This window comes from Cheilinus undulatus, linkage group 10 (genome assembly GCF_018320785.1).
Source record: "Cheilinus undulatus linkage group 10, ASM1832078v1, whole genome shotgun sequence".
In the NCBI taxonomy this organism is placed as follows: domain Eukaryota; kingdom Metazoa; phylum Chordata; class Actinopteri; order Labriformes; family Labridae; genus Cheilinus; species Cheilinus undulatus.
In genome coordinates, this window is record NC_054874.1 from 33,556,988 (window position 1) to 33,580,909 (window position 23,922).

Here is a 23,922-nt window from a genome sequence, read left to right on the forward strand (position 1 = left end):
CCTGAAGACCAAAGTGAATTTGACTGTGAAAGTGATTTATTGAGTGGCCTGCACAAAGCCCCGACTTTAATCCCATTGAAAATCTGTGGAGTGAATTGAAAAATAAATAAATAAAGGTCCATGCTAGAAGGCCATCAAATCTGGAGGAGCTTGAGAGATTGGCCAAAGAAGAATGAGCTGTGATTCCTCAGGAGACGTGTCTGAGACTTGTTGAAAACTACAACTAATGACACAGGTGTGTGAAATAATTTTGTTTCTGTATAAGAGTAAAAGTAGAATAATACAAGCATCATATTGTCACCTTACCAGGGCCAAACTTAATAATACATCCAGGTGTTTTTCTTACAGGGATGGTTCTGTATTTTTAAGTGGGGTTTATAAGGTATTAGTCAATTGTAGCCAGAGACCAATAGCACTGAGGCTAGGCTAATCAGCTATGCAGACAGGGTCATTTACACTGCAATTTAGCTAATATAATTTTAACCAAGCTCTCCTCCCAAAAAGACATCAGAACAAATGTATGCTGATTTAGTTAAATGATTCAAAGCACCATACTTTTCTGCAAGCAAGTTTCAGAACTATTTTGACACAGAATATACAGTATTTAATCCTCCAGCTTTGGTGCACTGATCAGCTGTTTGGATCTAAAGCATAACAATTCAATCAGAAGAAACTTCATGGATATGTTTTTGCTCTTTGTTTTTTTCCTACCTGCCTGCTTTTGATGATTGTATGTGTGATTATTGATTTTTTTGTATACCTATTGGCTTCTTTGTTTTTTCACAGTGTCAGTTTGTCACAGTTTTATCTGTTGGTTTGTTTGTTGCTTGCTTGCCTGTTTGTTTGATATCTATCTATCTATCCGTCATTTTGTCTGTCCACTCTTTAGTCAATCTTAATGTTGTTTGTTTTTGTTTTTTTTCTGCCTGCCTGGTTGTTTGCTCAATGTTTCTTCTCTTTCTTTGTCTGCTGAACTGTCTTTGTGTTATCTCCTGTCTGTTATTTTGTTTGTTTGTTTGTTTTGATTTGTTTGCTGTTTGTTTATTTGTTTGTTTTGGGGAACAAACTTAAACGTTCTAAATTCTTCACAAGCCTCATGTCTGGTCACTGTTTAGGTTTCAGTCCTTTTTTATGGGAAACAATATGTTTACATGTCAAAATTTTAGAGATTTTAGGGTTTCACAATAGAGCATATGGGTTTAAGGATCTGCTAATCAGATCTAAGTATGATTATACCAGATTGAAATAATAACTGGTTGTTGAAAAATTATAAATCCATCTCTGTGACTGCGATGCTTAAGTTTAGTAAAGTATCTGTTGATAGACACTGTCCTTTCTTGTCAGGTCTGTCAGCTCTGTGACTGTTGAATAGTCATCAGATCAACTTTGTGACTGCTGATGTCATCAGATCACCTCTGTGACTGTTGAATGGTCATCAGATCAACTCTGTGAATTTTAAATCGTCATCAGATCAACTTTGTGACTGCTAAATGGTCATTAGATCACCTCTGTGACTGTAAAATGGTTATAAAATCAACTCTGTGACTGTTGAAAGGTTATCACATCAACTCTGTGACTGTTGAATGGTCATCAGATCACCTCTGTGACTGTTGATGTCATCAGATCAACTATGTGACTGTTGATGTCATCAGATCAACTCTGTGACTGTTGTATGTTATCAGATCACCTCTGTGACTGTTGAATGGTCATCAGATCAACTCTGTGACTGTTGAATGGTCATCAGATCAACTCTGTAAATATTGAGTGGTCATCAGATCAACTCTGTGACTGTGGAGTGGTCATCAGATCACCTCTGTGACTGCGATGCTAAAGTTTAGTAAAGTATCCGTTGATAGACACCGTCCTTTCTTGTCAGCTCTGTGACTGTTACATGATCATCAGATCAACTATTTGACTGTTGAATGGTCATCAGATCAACTCTGTAACTGTTAAATGGTCATCAGATCACCTCTGTGACTGTTGAATGGTTATCAGATCAACTCTGTGACTGTGGAGTGGTCATCAGATCAATTCTGTGACTGTTAAGTGGTCATCAGATCCCCTCTGTGACTGCGATGCTAAAGTTTAGTAAAGTATCCGTTGATAGACACCGTCCTTTCTTGTCAGCTCTGTGACTGTTACATGATCATCAGATCAACTCTTTGACTGTTGAATGGTTATCAGATCACCTCTGTGACTGTTGAGTTGTCATCAGATCAACTTTGTGACTGCTGAATGGTCATCAGATCACCTCTGTGACTGATGAATAGTTATCAGATCACCTCTGTGACTGCTGAGTGGTCATCACATCACCTCTGTGACTGTTGAGTGGTCTTCAGATCACCTCTGTGACTGCTGATGTCATCAGATCACCTCTGTGACTGTTGAATGGTTATCAGATCACCTCTGTGACTGTTGAGTGGTCATCAGATGACCTGTGGGTTTGTTGAATGGTTATCAGATTATCTCTGTGACAGTTGAGTAGTCATCAGAACAGTCGTGCTGTGTCTGACTGGTTGAGCATCTGCAGCAGCTTTCTCCAGATGTTGAGTGGCCCAAGGCCTCTTATGAGGTACAGACAGTTCTGTCCTTTCTTGTGGATGACATCCCTGTCTGATGTCCACTCCAGCCTGTTGCCCAAATGCAGCCCCAGGTATTTGGAGGTCCTGACCACTTTCACGTCCATACCCTTGATTGTAACAGAAAGAACGTGTCCCTGGGTCTTGGAGGTGTTGAGCGTGCTGCAGATGGTTACACCACGTCCAACAGGCTTCTGTAACCCCGGCCCCCTCCTGGACACAACCATGAATCAGTGTCATCCGAGTAATTCTGCATGTGGCAGAACTCAGAGTCGCACTGGAAATCAGAAGTGTACAGAGTGAACAAGACAAGAAAAGCACAGTCCCCTGTGGTGCTCCAGCGCTGCTGACCACAGTTTCAGATGTGTAGTCCTTCAGTCTGATGTACTGTGGTCTCACTGTGAGACAGTCTGTAATCGATCTCACCAGGTGTGAGTCCACCCCTTTTTCTGTCAGCTTGTCTCTCAGTAGGAGGGGATGGATGGTGTTAAATGCACTTGAGAAATCAAACAACATGGTTCTCATTAAGCCAGTTCACCTATCAGTTGAGAGTTAGCCCCGTGTTGCAGGACAGGGCATCCTTCAGACCCACTTTTGCCTGATACATGACCTGCAGTGGATCCTGTGCATGGTAGACCTGGGATCTGTGGAGATGGAGTGGCAGCCGTTCAAAGGTCTTCATGACGAGGGATGTTAGAGCAACATGCCTGCAGTTGCCTGGCTACCTGGGGTGCTGTTTCTTAAGGACTGGGATAAGACATGATGTCTTGCAGAGGACAGGAACCCTCCCCAACTGCAGGCTCAGGTTGAACACATTCTGAAGTGGCTCCTCCAGTTCAGCAGAACAGGCCTTAAGCATCACTGGACACACCCACCCAGGCAAGCTACTTTCCTGGGATGAAGTCTGATCTTTGGGCCAGGGTGGGGGCTTGTGAATACACACTGTAGAACATAGCATCAGAGCTTTTATAATAGTGCATTGTGAAGGTCTTGAATGCACCCAGGAAATTTGAGTGGAATTTAATCAACTGCAGAGGAATTATAGGTATATGTCTCTCACCAGTAGAGGGCGCTCTTGATTTTTAGAAAACATTGAAAGTACCTGTGGTCTGAGGGTTATTTTGTTAAGCACATGGAATTTCATTCAGATATTTACAACTGCAGCCATGTAATGACAGTTGGAAATTAAATGGCTAAAAAAATTCCATCATCAAAATTTACCAGGCTGCCACGAACATGCCCATTCATCAAAACTCACCGATCAACATCCTGTCGTATTAATGTGTTCTAGCCTTTACTGTCAAAATCCACTTAAAGCTTGGGTCAGAGATATCACTAGCATGGCCAAGAAAAAACAACTTCCTGTTTAGCTGAAAAACATAAAAATCTAAGGGCTTGCTTTGGTCACACCCTTTAAAGTTTTGTACAGCATTTTAAGAATTCGTCATCAAGTCTCTTCTGGCTGTCTAATGAATTTAGCTTGATTGAATAAATGCCCAAGGAGGAGTTAATCTTATGATCCCTGGAAATAATAACCAACATTTGAGCTGAAATAGACATACTCACCATGACTATTAGATACTTTTGAGCTTCAGAGAGCAGGATCTCTGGAGCTATGTCAGAGTAACCACTGGGTTCTTGGTCACCTCTCTTACTAAGGCTCTTCTCCCTTAACTGCCCAGTTTAGCTGGGGAAGCCAAAACTCTTGGAATAGTCCTTGTTGCGCCAAACTTCTTCGTTTGAGAATCATGGAGGCCACTGTTCTCTTGGTAATCTTCTGTTCAGTGGATTTATATATATAGCCAACAAGCTTAATTGGTAAATTATACATGCAAAATTGAATATCAGAGGAAAAGTTCATCTTTAAAAGCAAAGAATCCACAAAATAATGAAGAGTTTACATAAATGAAACCATCCCATGCTGACAGAGGACTTGGTGTAGTCCTCTTCTACAAAGGAAAGCTTCATCCTCAGCACCTTATTTTCTTCACACCAGGAAAGAGAGCACTTTGGTCAGAAAAGATAAATTAATTAATACGATTTAAGTCCACAATCAATACCAACATAAACTCAGTGTGTGTTCTTAACAAAATGTGTATTGCAAAAGTTCTAATAAATGAATGTTACATCGGATAAATATTATCTGTGTTATGTGTTATTTAAAAATAAGAAAACCACTGCCTTTTGATGCAAATTCTAATGATACCCTTAATAAGTGTTGTCAGACATTAACACATTAAACACAGAGTTGTTTGATCCCCAAACTCATTAGATCTTTGCACATTGCCTTAATATTAACACACTGTGGTTTTATTGCTTTAGCATGCTGTGTCTTCACTAGCAGCTTTAGTAGGATCTCAGTAGATTGGAACATAAGAAGTTGTCAACGGACACTTTCTTAAGCAACAAAGATGACCAGACTTCTACAATGCTTTGGTAGAAACCCAACACTATTCTTCTATATATAGTGGGACTTTTCACACAGTGCATGACTGCTCGAGTCAAGTCACATGATTCAAGATATATGGGTGGGTAGACACACACATGCTCCACAGAAAAACACACATGGGAAGAGGGTGCAGGGACAGTGAGGGAATGTGAGGAAGTTCATCAAGTTGACTGTGTCTTCTGGCTTCACATGACCTGACTCACAATTTCACCGTCTTCCAAATTGCTCACTCTAAACCACATGTTTATTAGCCTTCTGTGCTCTTGGTTTAATTACTGATGTATCCTGCTGAATAGGTACTCACTGTGCATTAAACACCGCCATCAACTTCTCTTTCTTCACCTAACCAAGCCTTTGTTAAGTGTGTGTTATAGGCACAGATGTGCTGAAAATGCACACGATTAACTCTGTCTTATATAGTCACCAAGCAAAGGGAATACGTCACCTATGACTACTTTCAGATGAGTTAGTTACATCTCAAATGTATGCTTTCTAAAGTTTCCCTTTTTCCATATAGTGTATCTTTGAAACCACGCTCAGTCTTTATGTACTTAACCAGGAACACGTTTTCTTTTTTCTCTTTCTCTCTTGAATGTATTTGAGACAATTTCTCTGAGATGAGACTTTAGTCTCAAAGGTAAAGGAGTGTTAAACTCCATGTTGGTGTACTATAGGGCTCTTTTTATACACAGTCCCATCAGTTCAATAAGAATATGTCTGTCATCCTAAAAAAGCAGAGTGTAACCTTCTTTCCTCACCAAATTTGTCACCTGACCATGTCGTATCAACTGACCTCAGTCCAACTGATCATGTGTTTAACAGACTTTAGACTGGGCCAGAGGCAAAAGACTCCAAACAAACAAGAAGTTAAGATGTTAACAATGGAAGTGTTTGTTGACATCTGTGAGCTGTCATTTCCAAAAAGTAACCGAATTCAGAGAATTTATAACCACATAAACATGATGTTTGACTAAACTATTACAGCCCTTGGTTCACTCGTGTTTTTCACAGCATAAGTCACATGCAATAATGCCTGTTTATTGTCATGGAAATGGTCTTTCTGTCAGTGGAAAGTTGTTATAATGTGATTTACATATGGATTTAGTCTGATTTTGACAGGTGTGAAATTAAAAAAAGTAGAAATGCATCTTCTGACAAGATTTGTTTGAGAAACTGTTTTTAAACTAAAAAACGACTTTCCAGAATCAACCCCTGAATGTTTTATGGTAAATCTGAGTTTATATTTATCTGTCATAATGTGACAAACTTTAAAATTGTAGCACTTTATGCAACATAATGAACATCCGGGCTAAAAGCTAATGGCATGCTATGATGCTCACAGTGACAGTGTAAATGTGCTAATATTATATGTTCTTCAGTTAGCATCTTAATAAAGCCTATCACAGTGTTTATATTTGTTAAATAACTCTTTAGGAAAAAGGAGCGTTTATTTAAATAAAGAAAACATTTGAGGAACAAATAGATAATCACTGAAGTCAGCAGGATTTCCCTTAGGGGTAACATAAATGTCTGTACAAACCTTCAGTACCATTCAATACTTAATCAGCACATGAATAGAATAGTCATAATGGTCGTCATAGTTAGTTTTTTAAAGCAGCACGCTGATGACTCACAGTGTTTCTGGTTTGCATTTTCCCCAAATAAAAACACTTCAGTCCACTATGGTTCATGTATCATAAAGCTCTGTATCCAAACATGTCAAAGTTTGTGGTTTAGTCTTCTCCTAACATAATGCTGAAATGCTCTTGAACAAGACAAAAACTTTACAATGCTCCTGATAAGCTCAGCAGGCCTCATAATAGAATATATAATAGGGCACTCGTTTAACAATTCTTTTTTACAGTTTTCCTGAATAGGCTCTGCATGTCTCTATATGATGATATGGGTCTGTTGACTTCAGCTCATCGGCTCTCAAGTCTTTTCTCACTCCAGCACACGTAGGTTGGTTTTTAAATCATGGCCCCAAAAAGAGCGTCTCAATTCATCACTCAAGCTCAAGTAATGACCCCTTTCCTCCAACCAATGTTCCCTCATTCCTACTGAGTATGTTTCCTGCACAGAGTTTGGGTCAGCAGGCAGTGTAGTTTAGTAGGGTATATACCCTTGAGTAGTAGTAGTTGCAGTAGTGGCCTAGTAGAGAAAAGGCATGTTTCTTTTCTGTAGGTGTACTGGTTGGGCAGGTATAGAGGGTTCATCTGTGAATGCCTTCCTAAGCCGTGCAACACGACCTCCATACACAGTCTTTTTTCCTTCACAGCATGGAATCTCTGAGATCAGGAGAAAGAAATGAAATTAGGGTACAAAATATGAGTAAAACTATCACTACCTAAAAATTCAAACATCTCATATGCAAGAGATTTTGAGACAGTATTCACCAACTACTACATAATTAAAACAAACCAAATTTAACACAATTGACTCAGTAGTAAAGTCGGTCGTCTCACTATCAGGATGTTGTGGGTTCAATCCCCAGCAATGCAGTCACATGCCAATGTGTCCTTGGGTAAGACAATTTTTGATTCTGCGTCAATGGAATGTAAATGGATATGGAAGCATACAAAGCATACAAGCTCAAGTCCATTTTTACATTTACCATTTACAAACACCGGCTGCTTGTTCACTTCAAGAGTGAATATATTTGCATTCCAACAAGAAAGGACTGGGCTTGTATATGACACTTGCAGACTCATCACGGACAGTTTAAAGACTAGTAAGATCAAATTATTAACATAATCGGAACATTTTTTTCACTGCCATGCAAACTGTACAGCGTTGTAAAATGTTGCGATTCAGTTAGTTTACGTAACTTCATGGGCCTACAATATTTGTTCTTGGGAAATATATGTAAATAAATATACTTGTATATTTAAAAAATACAAATATCAGTTGATTTTCTTATTATAGGCTTGTGCATGACACTTCCTGAACATATCTCACCTAATTTTATGTTGTCTTCTGTTCTGCAATTTTTTTAAACAGAAAAACTATGAAAATGCTGCACATGTGGAAGAATTTCTACATTAACAAATGCCTGATTATAGTGGTATAGGAAATATCACAGATCTTGACATTATTCACCCCAAAAATTGGGTTTCTTGTTTGTTTTGTCTCTTCTGTCCTTTTGGCTAACGCTTTCTGTGTCCGACAGCTGGGTTCTGAGCAGCAGCTGGTTGCCATGGTTACTAAAACAGGGCCTGTAGAGAAGTGCCCAGTCATCATGGTTTTCAAAACTGTCACCTGATTCACTGCCACTGTTCTCTTGGTCCTTCAGGTCACCATAGGTGCTGCAGGAGTCATTGTCCTCTTCAGATGACAGACTGTTAAGTGAGGCTGAATCATCCTGTGTAGATGAGACACGATTCAATAATCACACTCAATGTTTCACTCACAATGTTCTCTGTCCTCTTTGATTCAGTGCTGCTTACAAACACATTAACTCACTTCCGGGAGTGCTAGCTGCACGTCTTCTTTTGAGCCCAGTTGGGCCTCACTTCCTGGCCGCATGTCCACTGTCTGGATGCCATTCATATCTTCACTGCAGACACTGGGGGACAAAGACATCCATTTTTAGTTCTATGGTCCCAACCTTTGAATCAATCTTCCAGATAGTCACATGACAAGTACCTTCAATAATTCAGTTAGTACAATGAGACATCTTGCTGACAGAAACTTTTCAGTTCACTTTTCATTCAATAAAAGTCAATTAGCTACACATTTAGCTGAAAGGAATGGAAACGGTTGTCATTATATTGCCTGAAGAAACAAGGCTTTAATGAAAAGTGTTTGTTATGTTGAAATGTAGACTGAGGAATAATAAGTGTTAGTAAGTGTAACGATTTTTTTCTTAAGTTTGTATTACTGCAGCATTGGGTTTAGTTGAAGTGACCAGTGTTTCAGTTTTTCTGAACCAAGTATTTTGTTTCCTTTTAATTAAAAATAGACTTCATTTTGTTCTTGGTCTGATGTAGCATTAGTTAGTGATTTTGTGTAGATCTTTTATTTGCACAAGGATATTGTTGCCACAAAAACTGCTTCCTAATCATATCAGGGTTGTTGTTTTGGGGTAAAAAATGTGGATATGCTGCTTATAACACTGGGTTTTGGGTTTTCTGCATTTACCTGTTGTTCATGAGGCTCTGGAGGAGTTTTGAGGACCTGAACTCATCCACCTCACCAATCACACTGACACTCACGTCTCCATCTCGACCCAGCAGCCAGCTAACATGTTTCTTGTAAGCTAGAGGGAGGAGAAAGCATAAGAGAAAAAAGTTTACTCCAAAAATAATTAGATATAAATTGGTATATATTCATATACATTCTTAAATCTCTCAGTCAGATTCTGAGAAATAAGTCATTTTGAAAATGCTATTCTAATTTTTATCCAGGAGGTGGTGCTGTTCTATAAGTAAAGAGCTCTTGGACCTCTATCCACCAGCAGTTTTCTCTATTTCTGAGTCTTATTTTATTGGCAGTAATTGCAGCCAGATACTACAGAAAAAAACTTTTTATCGTCAGTAATCTACACTCAGTACCCAATCATAACACAGTGAAAAAGGGAATTTCAAAAAATGTTTGCAAAGTCATTATAAATCAAATACTGAAAAATTACATTGACCTAAATATTCAGACCCTTGGCAAAACACTTTAAATTTAGCTCATGTTCCTCAAATTTCTATCAATCTTTGCTGAGATGTTTCTATGCCTTGTTGGAGCCCACCTGTGGTAAAATAAATTGACTGGGCATGATTTGGAAAGGCACACACCTCTCTAAAGAAGGCCTCACAGCTGACTATGCATATCAGAGCGTAAACCAAGCCGTGAAGCAAAGGAACTGCTGGCAGAGCTCAGGGACAGGATTGTAGCAAGGCACAGATCTGGGAAGGCTACAAAAAAGTTCTGCTACACTGTAGGTTTCTAAGAGCGCAATGGCCTCCTCAGTCCTCATATGGAAGAAGTTTGGCACAACCAGGACAACATGCTTGCCTGGGCAAACTGAGCAATTGTGGGAGAAGGGCCTAAGTAAGAAAACTAAGAAATCTGTCAATGAGGATGGGCTACATGAAAATGACCTGGGCTACTTCTATAGAAAAATTATTATTATTATTTATTACTATTTAAAAACAGCTGGCATGGTTGGTTTCTAATACTATGAACTGTCTGAAAAGAAAACTCTTTATGCCCCCTACTATATAGGACTAATCTTAATAGCAGTTCCAATATGGACATTTACTTTCTACAACAGTAATAGACGTTACATTCTTAAGTGCTTATTTATTGTTTTTTAGCCAAGCTACAGTCTGTTCTGTTTTGTTTAATTAGTTTATTACTAGTTCCTCATGATGACCTCATCATGACACAGACAGCAGAAACAACCCACTCCCAAGGTTGTGACAGGTGTTTTCCATGTTTCCGTGACATCACAGTAGCTATCTTATTAAGGTGAAACACTTAAGTTGACGTGAGTTTCCCAACAAAAGTAGGAGACAACAGAAAGAATCATCTCCAGGAAACTGACTTAAGGTACAAATTTGTTGGGACTAGCTTAATAATTCAGAGAACATCCTGTTTAAGTATTTGAGATTTTCACTACACGAGGGTATAATTTCAATAAAATCTTATCTTCACACCTTCAGCTCACTTAAAATTTGTTAACAAGGCAAAAAGGCCATTTCTATTGTGCCTGTCTTTTCAACTGCCACACCTACATATGACAAGCATTGAAGCATTTATTAACGATTCTGATTCCCAAGTTAAGTTTCATGATTTTAAGTGGCATTTATGAGCTTGTTATTATTGTCCATACTGACCAGAGCTCAATAAACAAAGAAGGACTAACTAGGTCTTGTGTTGTATAACCCAAACACAGAGGGAGCACACACTCTGTTGCTTCTAGGGTAACATGGTTTGGTGAACAAAAGTAGTAACTCAATATTTGGTTTAAAACACAATAAGACCCCAAACCACAGTGTTCACTAAATGTTGAACAGCTTTCAGAGCTGTTGCATGTGTGCCTGCGTGTGGCAGTACACACACACATATAGTTTACACAGGTAATATGGTCTCAGTGAGTCAGACAAGTGAGTCAGACAAACAGTAAACGGACAAAGGGTTTTATGAAATGAGTAAGATAGCGGGCAGAAGAAATGGACAGATCACGAGACAAAAAAGCATTATTTTGTGTGTAAATTGCAGACATTAAGCAGTGTAGTAACATTAAAGAGAACCAATAAAGTAAGGCCAATGTTAAACTCTACCTTTCTTTGGCCCGGTGTTGTTGTCTCTTCCTCCCTTCTCTTCTCTTTCCTCCCTCTCTCTCCATCTGCGTACCTGTTCCTCTCTCATCTTCAAGAAAAGGATCCTCTTCTGCTCGTCACTGAGGGCCTCGAGCACCTTAGGCTCCACCCACATGTCCTCAAGGATTTTTGCAAGCATGCTGCTTCTTTTTTCCAGGTATTACAGACAGTTATCAGCCCTTCTTCCTCTTAGTCAAATGGGTCGTATTTCAGCAGTGAGGTATGATAGCTCCTTTTCCTGCTCCAGAGTCAGGTTCCCTTTTCTTTGAAGGATCAGGTGCAGTCTAAAAGCTGGAGGTCACTTTGCTGTCCTTTGTCAAGTGTTCTCCCTAAGTCCTGAAGTAGGATGCCAGGCTCTGCAAAGGTGAAGGCTGGGTCTTAAAAACTGCTCTGAGGACTGGTGCTGCTAATGGTTGTTACTGTGAAAGAGATATTTTGAGAAGGGGTGGGGGGATTGGTTTCATGTATTATATTCTTTTAAAACCTGTATTAAGTCTTGCTTTGACAGAAAAAAATAAGAATCCACAACAACTGTAGAGTTTGTAGGAGCATGCATGCAGTGTTTACTTTGCATGCTGTAGGGTGTTGGAAAGTAGGTGTTCATAGGCACACAAGGACACACACACACACCCACACACAGAGATACATAATCTTATGTAAGTTGACAGACATTAAAAGAGAGCCAAATACAAAAAAATATATTGCAGGGACCAGAGCTTTCGCCATGAATATGTTGCACACAGCAGTTTACACCCTGTAAACACTCCTGAAAATTTAGAAACATTGAGTTCATAAGATGGACTGAGGTTTGAGGGCCCATCTCTCTCTGCTTAACACTTTTTTCTTTCAAATCTGCTCAAAGCTAATTTAAGTCAGCTGTCAGTTAAGTCTGATCACATTTTTTTTCTTTATCCAAGGTGGAGGAGGATGGGATTTCATTCATTGTTTCATACTTAAAGTTTTAAAGCCCTATAAGACCATGGCTACAAGCTGTATAAATAAACTTGACCGAACTTGAAGATTTTCTGACAAACAGCCTGTGAAAAGACCGCCTGGTTACACTCTAGGTAAAACCCTTGGTAGAATGTACTCAGTCAAGCTACTAGTTGCTTTACAATAAAGTATACTACATCAAACCTATACTCAGGTAAAATAAAGCAAGAAAAATGACAGTAAAATAATAATAATACTAATTGTTTTTAATAGTGCTTATTTTGTGCCTATTTCTTAATTTTAAGGTAAATCTTGGTCATGACACTCTTGTAAAATGACTTTTTTTTTTAATGAGGTTTTCTTGACAAAGGTAGCATGAATAAAATTTGATTTAATATGGTTTATACCAGGCTGAAATATTAATGTGATGCCCAAATACCATTTTAAGGATAAAAAGTATTCAGACCTTTTCTATGTGTTTCTCTTCATAACAGCTAAGGGGGATGATGTGTCATGTAATGGATGGTAATCCTTAAACTACAGACTGTTCTGGGGGTGGTTAACTTCAGTGGTTGGGCATCTGTGTTACCCAGTATGTAGACTTATGCTCACCTATGCACGCTTACAGGGACAGCAGCACTGATGTAGTAATCATGCATTAGACAGTGATATCACTGTGATACCTAGGTAGCCTACTGGTGCATCTAAAAAATTAAACTATCATGAAAACGTTTATTGCTCCTGTAATTCAATTTAAAAAGTGAAACCTATATATGCTTATTTTATCACACAATGTGAATGTTTTTGTTTGTTTTAATCTTGATGATTCTGGCTTGCAGCTCATAAAAATAAAAATAAAAGTGTTTAATAACTCTAGAATATACAGTCCAATTTCTTCTCAGTTACTTTAAGTCCTGAAAAGAGCTCTAATCAGCTAATTAACTTAGACCTGCAAAGGTTCCCTGAGCCTTTATACTCTGACTTAAGTTCAGTACACACAACTGCAATCATGGGGCAGACTGCTGACTTGGCAGTTTTACAGGAGACAGTTCGTACCATCCTTCACAAGGAGGGCAAGCCTAAAAGGGCAGACTGTTCTCAGAATGCTGTATAAAAGCATATTCATAGTAAGTTGACTAGAAGAGAAAAGTGTGCACAATCAACAGGGATGTCTGTAGTCTTAAAAGGATTGTTAAACAAAGCTGATTGAAGACCTTAGGAGAGCTTCACAAAGAGTGGAGTAAGGCTGGAGCCAGTAACCTGACATGCAAGATGGATTTGTTTCACACATCCATCTGGAAAACCTCCAACAGACAGTGTTTGGGAAAGGGCCGAGCCTTTGAAATAAAAAATCAGAGGGTGACTGGATGAACTGTCTGTCACAACTTTACGGGCCAATCAGAGCAACAAAAAACATGACAGTGTAGCCTCTACCTCTACCGAGGTGCGCCACTACTGAGGAGTAAACTCCATAGAGGACTGCATAACGCGAGCCATGGTGACTGTAGACTTCTGTCATTTTTGAAAACAAAAACAACTCAGTGCTGTTTTTTGTTGTTCTTCTTTTAACAGAGAAATGCCATCAAGTTCTGATAAAACTGATGCTATAGCAGCATCCATACTAATGTCTTCCGCCATAATTGCACCCGTCTCTTGTTGCTGCTTAGCAACATCATGCTAACACCGTGCCTGAAAGTACTGCCCTTCAACACTGATTGGTCCTGTCATCTTCTAACCAGGCCCAAACTGTTCAGATGGGAGCTTTGCAAGATGGATTCGCCAGTGAGAAAGACGGAAACGGGCCTGTCCATCTGCTTTTTAAGGTTATGGAGTAAGTAAATCAAGAACAACCGCACACAAACGTGCCCAGGAAATGGGCTAGAAGTGTCATGTTCCTAGAGTCAAGTCACTCCTGAACCACAACATCATAAGTGTCTCACCTGGGCTAGGGAGAAAAAAAGGGGCTATTGCTTGTCCAAAGTCCTGTTCTCAGACTTAAGTAATTTTTGCACAGAATCCAAGGTGCTTTAAGTACAGTTTGAAGTTTCCATAGTCAGTGATGATTTGGGTTGCAATGTCATTTGCTGCTGTTGGTCCATTGCTCTTTCTGAACTCTAGAGTCAATGTAGCTGTCTACCAAGAGTTTTTAGAGCACCTCATGCTTCCATCTGAGAAAAGACATACCGATTTCCTGTTTAAACCCATCTCGGCACCTGCCAACAGTGAAGTCAGAACTACCAGAAACTGTTTTGATGACCATGGTTTTACTGGGCTTTATTGCTTCAACAATACAGACAAGCTGAAGGTTGCTATCAATGCGGGCTGGGCTTTCATAAAACCCCAGCAGTGCCACAGACTGATTGTCCCCATGCCGCATAGCAAAGATGCAACAATTAATTCAAAAGGAGCCCCAACAAAGAACTGAGTGCATAAATGAAGGTCAACATGTCTGTATCATATATCTTTTTTATTACTGTTTTGTAACATTGTAACATTTTAAGATCATAAATTTTCTATTTTTCATGAGCTGTAAGCCACTATCATCAAAATTAAAACAAAAAGGTTTTGAAATATTTCCCTTTGTGTGAGATAAATCTAAAACACATTGAAGTCTGTCTGATTTAGTGAACCTGTATGTCCCTCGTGTTTTCTGTTCCCAGGGTCCCACAGGTCTGTAAAAAAACAGTTGGTGACTTGGCTTTGCACCAACATTGTAGAACAGTCTACCTGTAGAAATTAGGCAGGCATCCTCCATTGATGTATTCAAAGCAAAGCTGAAGACCCACTTGTTTACTGTTGCATATGAGTCTTAAATTGTTTGTTTTAATGATGTCCTTTTTATTGTTTCAGTATGTATGTTGATTCTCTGATGCTTTTGTTGTCAAGTGTTTTTATCTCTATATACAGCACTTTGACTGAAAGCACTTTATAAACAAATTTATTATTGTTATTATTGAGTTTCACAATTTGAGTGACATTACAGAAAATGATATTGTAATTTTTGAAATGCACCTACATCTAGTCCATTTGTAAGATATGTCAGTGTGTTGGTTTCTCCAGGTTAAGACTTTTGTCCGGCTATCCATCACTCTGGTTTTGATGGTCGAAGTAGCCATCGAAACATTTGTGTACCTGTACAGTGAGGCACAGAAAGGAGACACTACAGTGTGTGTACCAGTTTCTGTCTCTCAAAATAAAGTGTGGAGCATTAAATGCAATAAAGGATCTGGGTCACTGTGATCTAGTAATGGTTTGAAGCCAATGTGTTTCATGATCTGGGAGCTATTGAGTAAAAACAATGAATACATTAATTATTAAGTCCTAATAATAAAGATAAAATATATATGGGCTATATAAATCTATACAAAGAGCTATGTCTGTATCAGCCTGTGTAGTCAGGCACTGATTTTAAGTCATGACGTTACTTCACTGGGAGCTACTGAGCTAAAATACTATTTTTGACCAAAAGTACAAATGCAAAATTAATGTACATTTCATTCTAGTAAAAAGGGATGTGTCTGTACCAGCCTGTGAAGCATTATGACCCAACACTGAGTCAAAAGGTCAATAATCAATACGTGGAATTTGAAAAATCTAAAGAGGTGTGTTTTAATCAGCCTGTGTAGCACCATGATTCAGCTCTATTTTGAGTCCTTAGGTCACATGCCCTGGGAGCTATTGAACAAAAATGCTAAAATCACAGCTGGATTACAGTCGGCTACAACACAGGCTGTTACTACAGACACGCCCCTTCTTATTGATTTTATAAGACTATACAGTCTAAACATTTTGTATTAATTTTATATGCATTAAATTAGAATTTTAGCTCAGTAGCTCCTGGGTCATACCAGGACCGAATGACTCAAAATCAGTGCTGGGTCATAGTGTTACACAGACTGATACAGTCACACCCTTTTTATTAGACTTTCATGGTCCACATATTTTACATAAATATTTTTAGTCAAAAAATAGCATTTAAGCTGCATAGCTTTTATGTTATATGATCTCATGATCTGTGCTGATAGTAGTTCTACACAGGTGAACACAGTCAACCCCATTTTTACTAGATTCACATAGTCCCATATTTCATATATTGATTATTATTATCATTTATTATTTAAGCTTTAAAGCTTCCAGATCATGTAACACGATTACTCAAAACCATTAGTGGAACATAGTAATCGGTGTCCTTCTATTGTATTTTATTACTCAACACTTTATTTTGAAAAACAGAAACTGGTACACACTCTATTATCTCCTTTCTGAGCAGTTTCTGGTTATTTACCGTAAAGGTCGCAGAACTGGCGCACGTAAAATGTTGGGGCAACTGGCTTGACCAAACTCAACCGCAGCTGTGCGGTGGTGTCGTTACTGCCCAATTTTTCTGAGCCATCTTTCTGTAACTCGGCGTAGGCTCCTATGAGCCAATTAATGCAGCGATATTGACATCTTCAAATCTGACAATTGTGTTTTCAAATGAATGAAACAACAGAAGAACCCATGCAGGCATTTCAGAGAAATGTAAATAACACATGATCATAAATGTAGCTACTCTGGTTCAACTCTGCTTTTTAAGGTGCCCTGGACCCGCATACAAACATGTCTGAGATTTTCGTCTGTCCGTTCTCACAGGCAGAGAACAGACTGGAAGGCAGGGAGAGGAGAGTTAGATATGTGAACGGCATACTGAAAGAAAAGTTTTAAAAGTCCTATAGTCTCAGAAAACACTGGCCATTTCATTACTAGCGTCAGTGGGGAGTGTGGGAGATAAATAAGCTTAGACGGGCTAGAACGGCTAGAACAAAAACAGAGAGAGAGAGGGAGAGAAGAAAGGACCAAACTTACTCAGTGGTTGCCAGTCGGTAAAATCTCGCAGCTCTCATCAGAATCTCAGCGCATCTACGAGTGTGTGTTTGATGAGTGCGGGCGGCGTGAGAGAATATGAAGGTGTGCCTTTGGAGTGGGTGTGTTTTGTGTATCAGGTCAGTCATCGAAAGCTGTGGTATCCCTCCTCCTTTCTTCCAGGAAGTCAAGCATAACACTTCTTTTGCGGAAAGTAATCCGGATATTCCGTATATTCAATTCCATGGGATTCCCCTCAACAGGTTGTTAACGCACTTACTAAGACATCAGTCTTACTGCTCCTCCTCGTGCCAAATTTGACGAGTAAATTGTGTCACATAGGCGAAGCCAGAAGGACGCTTAACAATTACACTGTATATGTATGACAACAAGCGAGGTGGTGCCCCTAACAGCATACAGCAGGTACTCTTTTTTAAATGTACATTTATTTCACGCTTATCCCCCTATACAGCAACAGGCCAGGCTAGAACAGGGGCTTACAGCACTGACTATGTTGTGGAAGATCAGGGGTTCGACTTACCTTGCAAAGCAGATGGATTCGCCCGTTTCCGTGTTTCTTACTGGCAACAAATTCATCTGGCGGCGTGCCAGGTTAGAGTTCGACACTGTCACCAAGATGTGGGTCACAGAACAAGGGCCTTTCACCAGGAACGTCTATACCAGTTCTACCGCGTTTGGGATGAACAGAAGTACAAGGGAAAATGGCTATTTTTCATGTGAGATAACGTTATTTTATACTTAAGCCTGATCCAATATAGTCTAATATTAATAAGCTATTTTTCGTACGTGTCATTTAAGTGATGAGAAAAATACCCTGTTAGTCTATTTTGGAAAAAGTACAATACTGTTACAAGATAAAGGTCCTGCAACTTTGTTGATGTAATAGTTTAATGTTATTGGCATTAAAACGTGTCTCAACAATTAACAGAATTTCAGAATTATTAATAGAATTATGCTAAATGGCTTACAAGATAATAAACAATAGCTATATAATAACAACACCAAATTCAATGCTTTGCAAAAACTACAACTCTTTTAACTTTACAATGAAGTTGTCAAAGACATCTGAAGTGTCTATGTAAGAATAACACAAAGCCAAACTAATTGCCAGAAAATGTTCATTCATACAGAAAGACTGCAACCTGGCATGCACCATCTGGTAAACCACTCATAGACAGCATTTTGGAAAGGGCAGAACCTTTGGGTGATAAGATGAACATTCTGTCTGTCACATCTTTAAAGGCCAATCAGAGCAACAAAACATGTAACGTAGCCACTACCGAACTGCACACTTACCGAAGGCGTAAACGTCATCAAGAAATGCATAACGCGAACCAGGGCGACTACAGACATGTCAGTTCATGGCTTTTGTCATTTTTGAAAAGAAAACAACTCAATGCTTTTCTTTGCTCTTCTTTTAACCAAGAAATGTCGTCAAGTTCAGATAAACCTGCTGCTTTAGTAGCATCCACACTAACGTCTCCGCCATGCCTGAAACTACTACCCCCCATCGCTGATTGGTCCTGTCACTTTGTAACCGGGCCCAAACGGTTCAGGTGGGAGCTTTGCAAGATGGATTAGCCATTGAGAAACACAGAAATGGGCGTATCCATCTGCTTTTTGAAAGACTGAGTATTTTAAAAATTAACTTAAACTTCTCAGTCGGAGAGTGGCTAACTCAGTGAAAAACTTCACTCATGCTGCAAACGTGTTTAACATCAGAAACAACAACAATCTACCAGGAACATTGTATATTTAAGTGTTCATGTTTTAAGATCAAATTTCTTACAAGTATGCAAGTTTAAGCTGTTCAATGAAAGCTGCATTATGATATACCTACCTTATAACCTCCCCTTTACCCCTACTTCTTACACAGCAAAATTGCCAGTGTTAGATTAACACTGAGAGTGTTAAATCTAACACTAGAAAAGTGTGTATATGTGTCCACTCTTTTGAGTGTTCATTTAAAACTTTTCAAAGTGTTACTTTTTTACACTGAACCAGTGTTACTGCAACACTGTATGGTGTCAAAATTTACACTGGTGAACACTGAGTAGTGTTGATAGTACTCGACACTGGTGTCAGTGTTAAAAAATTAACACTAAGGAGTGTATTACAATTAATTTCAGCAGATGTAAGATACCGTGGATAGCAACTGCCCCTCTTCCCCCAACCTGATAATAACAAGAAACAAGACATGTTAGTTCCACAAGATGGGTGTAATTAGACACACCTGATAATATTGACTGTCATCTCACATTGTGAGGCATTCATCAGCAATCAGGGAATAGTGAGGCTAATTCAAAGACAAAACTTGTTCTGAAATGATAATCTGCCCTCACTCCATAAGTCAGTTGTCACCACAGCCAAGACTTAACCAACCTAGAAGACAACTACACTCATGGTGCAAAAGTGTTTATGCATCAAAAACTTAGGAACTCAAGATAATTCAAGAAACATGTGCAAGTGAATCCCAGCAGTGACCCCTGTACACCAGGCAACATCTAAACACAGCTAATCATCTAAATACATCTAAAAACATCTGAACCCAGCTTAACACTCTGCACTAAGGCATGATGGGAAAGCTCTGCCCCCCAGATTTGAAATTGCAGTAGGTGGGGCTTGGATCAACTGACTCTCTACAGTGGTAGAACAACACTGGTTGATTTAACACTGTCAGATAACGCCAACACTGAAGACCATTTACTCTGAATGGAGTTAAAATAACACTTTGAGCGTTAAAATCAACACTGAAATGTTAAACACTGAGAATTCAACACTCCAGTTTTTGCTGTGTATGACTTCTAAAAAGTGTAATATTTAAGAAGTACATGTAGCAAACATTTAGGTTTCCACAAAAACCAGTGGGTAGTCAATGTTAAAAGAGATCCTCGGTTTGTTTCGGTTTACAATCAGTACCAGGCCAGAAAGCTCAAGGTTTTCACACACACACACACATACATTTCTAACACAGTGTTTCTTCTATAAAAAAAAGTCCATTAACTCAAATTAATCCAAAGAGCTACACTAAACCTTGAAAACAACCTGAGAAGTTATTCTCAACTGGAGACTGGCACAACTTCCTGTTCTCAAACTTCAACTGGGCTTTAATGGCAATCTCATGGATCTTTTTCTCACCTTAACACCAGGTTTTTGGAGCCCAAGGATAATCCAAATGGGTCAAAGTGAGTATTCCCATTATCTTATCTTTGAATTAGTCAGAGGACATGTGGATATCAGAAAACATAATGATAAGGGTATGAACATGAACAAACAATCTTTTTTTCATCTTCCTCCTTCTCTCTGGGTCCAAGGTCAGGTCTGCAAAATCAAAAACAAACTAACTTATATGGTAGGATTCCATCATAAAGATACACAAGTTACACATAAAGTGTGTGTATCTATTTGGAAATTTGAACAGTGTATATAAACATAGCGATTGTGTATTTATAGCCTATGCTTTTTAATTACTCCGGTGTTCCATCCATTGAAATTCCTAGGGTTTTCCCTGCACCCTCTGCTGGTGCTAGCAGGCTAGCATGCCTAATGCTCCAAATGTATTAGAAGAGGAGCTATGAATTTAAACATGAACACTAAAAAACACATTTAAAAGACAATTAGATATTCACAGCCTTGATATTTATTAATGTCATGTTATGATCTGTTCAATACAAGCGCATTAGTTCAGATAGCATAAATAAATAAAATGTCCTTCTTTTTATGTGACTTTGTATTGGGAAGTGGCTGTCCCAAACTCTAACGCCTAAATTTCAACAAATGAAAATATCCTTTAAATGATTTTTATTTTTTTTAATGGGTTATATATCTGTTTGATTTATTTTAAGTTAAAATATTCAAATTAATTTTGTGGTTTTGTTGTAAATTCAAGAAATATATGTAAAAAAAACTGTCCCATGTTTTCATGTCACTACTGACACAAGATGAGTTAGGGTCCATGGGGTGAGCCTGTTTTCAGCTACAAACACCAAAACTTTACCAACAATAAAGACAGACTTCCTCTCTCTAAAGGCTAAATGCTGAGTACAGAAGTACAGAAGTAGTACTGTTTTTAAGTTATTGTGTTGTAAAATCTGAAAAATCAAATGTTTTTTTAAGACGGTCACCACCAAACACATCATTTCTAGCACTAAATTAATGTTTTTGGTTTTATGGAAAGATGCAATATTTTTATTCATGGACATCTTTTCAAATCTGTGATTGCTGCCATTTTTAGCCCAGCATTGCTGAGTTTTGTTACTAATTAGCTAAAAATGTTACTACTGAAATAGTCACTGTCACTACTGAAACAGTCACTACTGTGACATATGGTGAAGTTATGGCTATGACCTGATTGTTTTGATAATAACAAAATGAATTGATGTTAAATTTTTTTTAGACCAAAGAAATGGATTTTTCAAACACATAGATAATTCTTGTTTTTTATTTTATCATGTATTTTCCCAGGGTGGGATAAAACATAAAATGCCTTGAAAAAAAAGAAAAAGTGGAGCAGAGTGACTCATATCTTATTGTGAACTTAAAAACAGCTAAAACTGCATTTTTATTTATGAGCTTTCTGTCCACCACCATTATTTTTGCCAATGCTAGTATTACAGTGATCATTGCTTCATATTTTAACATCATTTTTTCATCTATAATAGTTACTTAAACAGTTGCATTGAATCCCACAGCAATTCGACTTTACACCTATTAATGATTAATGCTGGTCTATTATAATAGTGTATAGTCTTTATTATAATATTAATGATTAACGCTGGTCTATTATAATAGTGTATAGTGTTTATTATAATATTAATGATTAACGCTGGTCTATTATAATAGTGTATAGTGTTTATTATAATATTAATGATTAACGCTGGTCTATTATAATAGTGTATAGTCTTATTTATAATATTAATGATTAACGCTGGTCTATTATAATAGTGTATAGTCTTATTTATAATATTAATGATTAACGCTGGTCTATTGTGATAGTGTATAGTCTTTATTATAATATTAATAATTGATTGATTGACTGATCTAATAACTTTAGTTTTGGAACGTTCACACACTCTGATGCCTTCTTTTTAAGTTTTAACTGTCAGTTGTGACTCTACTCAAATGTTTGTAATAAATTTACCTTTTTTTTCCATCCAAATAAATGGATATGGAAGTTGATGATACTGTTATATATTTTAATTGACAATTAGATTAGAATCCCATTCCTTGTCCTAAACATATGTATGTGAAATTGGTTGTCTGCATTTGACCCATCCTCTGAGGAGCAGCGGGCTGTTCCTTTCATGTACTCGGGGTGATCTTACCCCATCATTCCAACCCTTGATGGTAAATGCCAAGCTGGGAGGTATTAGGCCCCTCTTTTTAAAATTAAGTTTCAAACATAAATCATGTTATGACTAAAATTTAGAAAAACATAATTAAGGTACAATGATATAACCTTTCAATCTAGAAATTAATGGTCACTACCGCAACAGTACACACTGAGAAAAATGAATCTGGGCAAAAGTAAATTCAACTTAATTTAATCTTAGATATCAACAATTAAAATCCAAGTTTCTAGCTTGACATAAGTAAATCTAATTTTGTTGTCAGTTTGTTTTGTTAAAAATACAAGACACTATGAATTTTTTCCTAAACAAGAATAATTTAGGTAATGTAAGCCAATCTTCTGAAGTTTATCCACATAGCTAAGCCTGACTTTGTTACCTTTACTCAGTTTCATTCTTTGTTTCAAAACTACAAAAAACTACATTATCCATGAATAAATGCCACCTGTGATGCATTGTGGGTATTTCAAATTAACAATAAATGGCTTTTCTAACAATCAGGAATAGTTGAACTGCTTACTGAAGACATGGAAGTGATGATAAATCAGACTGGTGGGATTCAAATCTGGGGGTATGTTGGCAGAATTTTCCCATGACACCCCGGGGCAGAGTGTTTCTATGTGTTTAGATATGTTTAAATGTGATCAGGTAAGTTTAGATGTTGAATGTTGTACAGAGATCACTGCTGGGATTCCTTTGTTCATCTTTCTGATGGATTATTGTTGTTTTTGATGGTCAACACTTTTGCACCATGAGTGAAAGATTACTTACTGAAAATGACTTTGACTGCCTGACTTAACTTTGTTTTGAATAATTCAACCATTATCTGTTAACTTCCTTGATGATGAAAAAATGAAGAAGGTATGGTAACAAATGCAGATACTTCCTTTGCAAGCAGTGCTGCAGGTGATACCTTTAGTGGGAGGAAATCATAAATTATAATATTCATGTTATTGTGTTAGACTGCATTGAAAGCACGAGTCATTTTACAAGCTGAGAATAATTGAAATGACATGTATTTCAAAGAAAAAATTAAGTTAAACAAAGATTAATCTTGTTAAATGAAACTTGAAAATGTAAGTAAATTTCACCTTGATTTTTTTGTTCTTGAACTAAAACAGAGTAGTGGTTTTCACAAAGATCAATCCAGCTAATCTACAAAAAAACTGATCCAAAAAGTTGCCTAGGTTTTTCTTTATCAGTGTAGTCACTACCCAAACAGGGCAGTCATTACCGAAACACAGTTTTTTTGTCAAAGATAAATATCTCTCATTCTCAACCAACATTTTATGACAATGACTGTTAAGATGTATGTCTACTTTCAACTATCTAAAATTCTGAAGCCAGTTATCAAATGTACACATTTTACAAACAAAAGATGATATGTAGATTCAAATTAATCTTGAAAATTAATGTAACAAAAAGGTTAAAAAAAT

At 37.8% G+C, this 23,922-nt stretch overlaps 1 protein-coding gene across 1 annotated transcript; it reads right to left on the reverse strand.

The window, feature by feature from the left end:
- Window positions 1–6,463: 6,463 nt before the first annotated feature.
- On the reverse strand, window positions 6,464–17,190 carry zgc:92242 (uncharacterized protein LOC436899 homolog). Its single transcript, XM_041797894.1, has 6 exons — window positions 17,121–17,190; window positions 11,304–11,761; window positions 9,169–9,286; window positions 8,491–8,593; window positions 8,287–8,389; window positions 6,464–7,316 (listed from the first exon to the last, which is right to left on the reverse strand). Exons 2-6 carry the CDS (start codon window positions 11,479–11,481, stop codon window positions 7,180–7,182), a joined length of 639 nt encoding a protein of 212 aa, XP_041653828.1. The 5' UTR covers window positions 11,482–11,761; window positions 17,121–17,190; the 3' UTR covers window positions 6,464–7,179.
- Window positions 17,191–23,922: the final 6,732 nt, after the last annotated feature.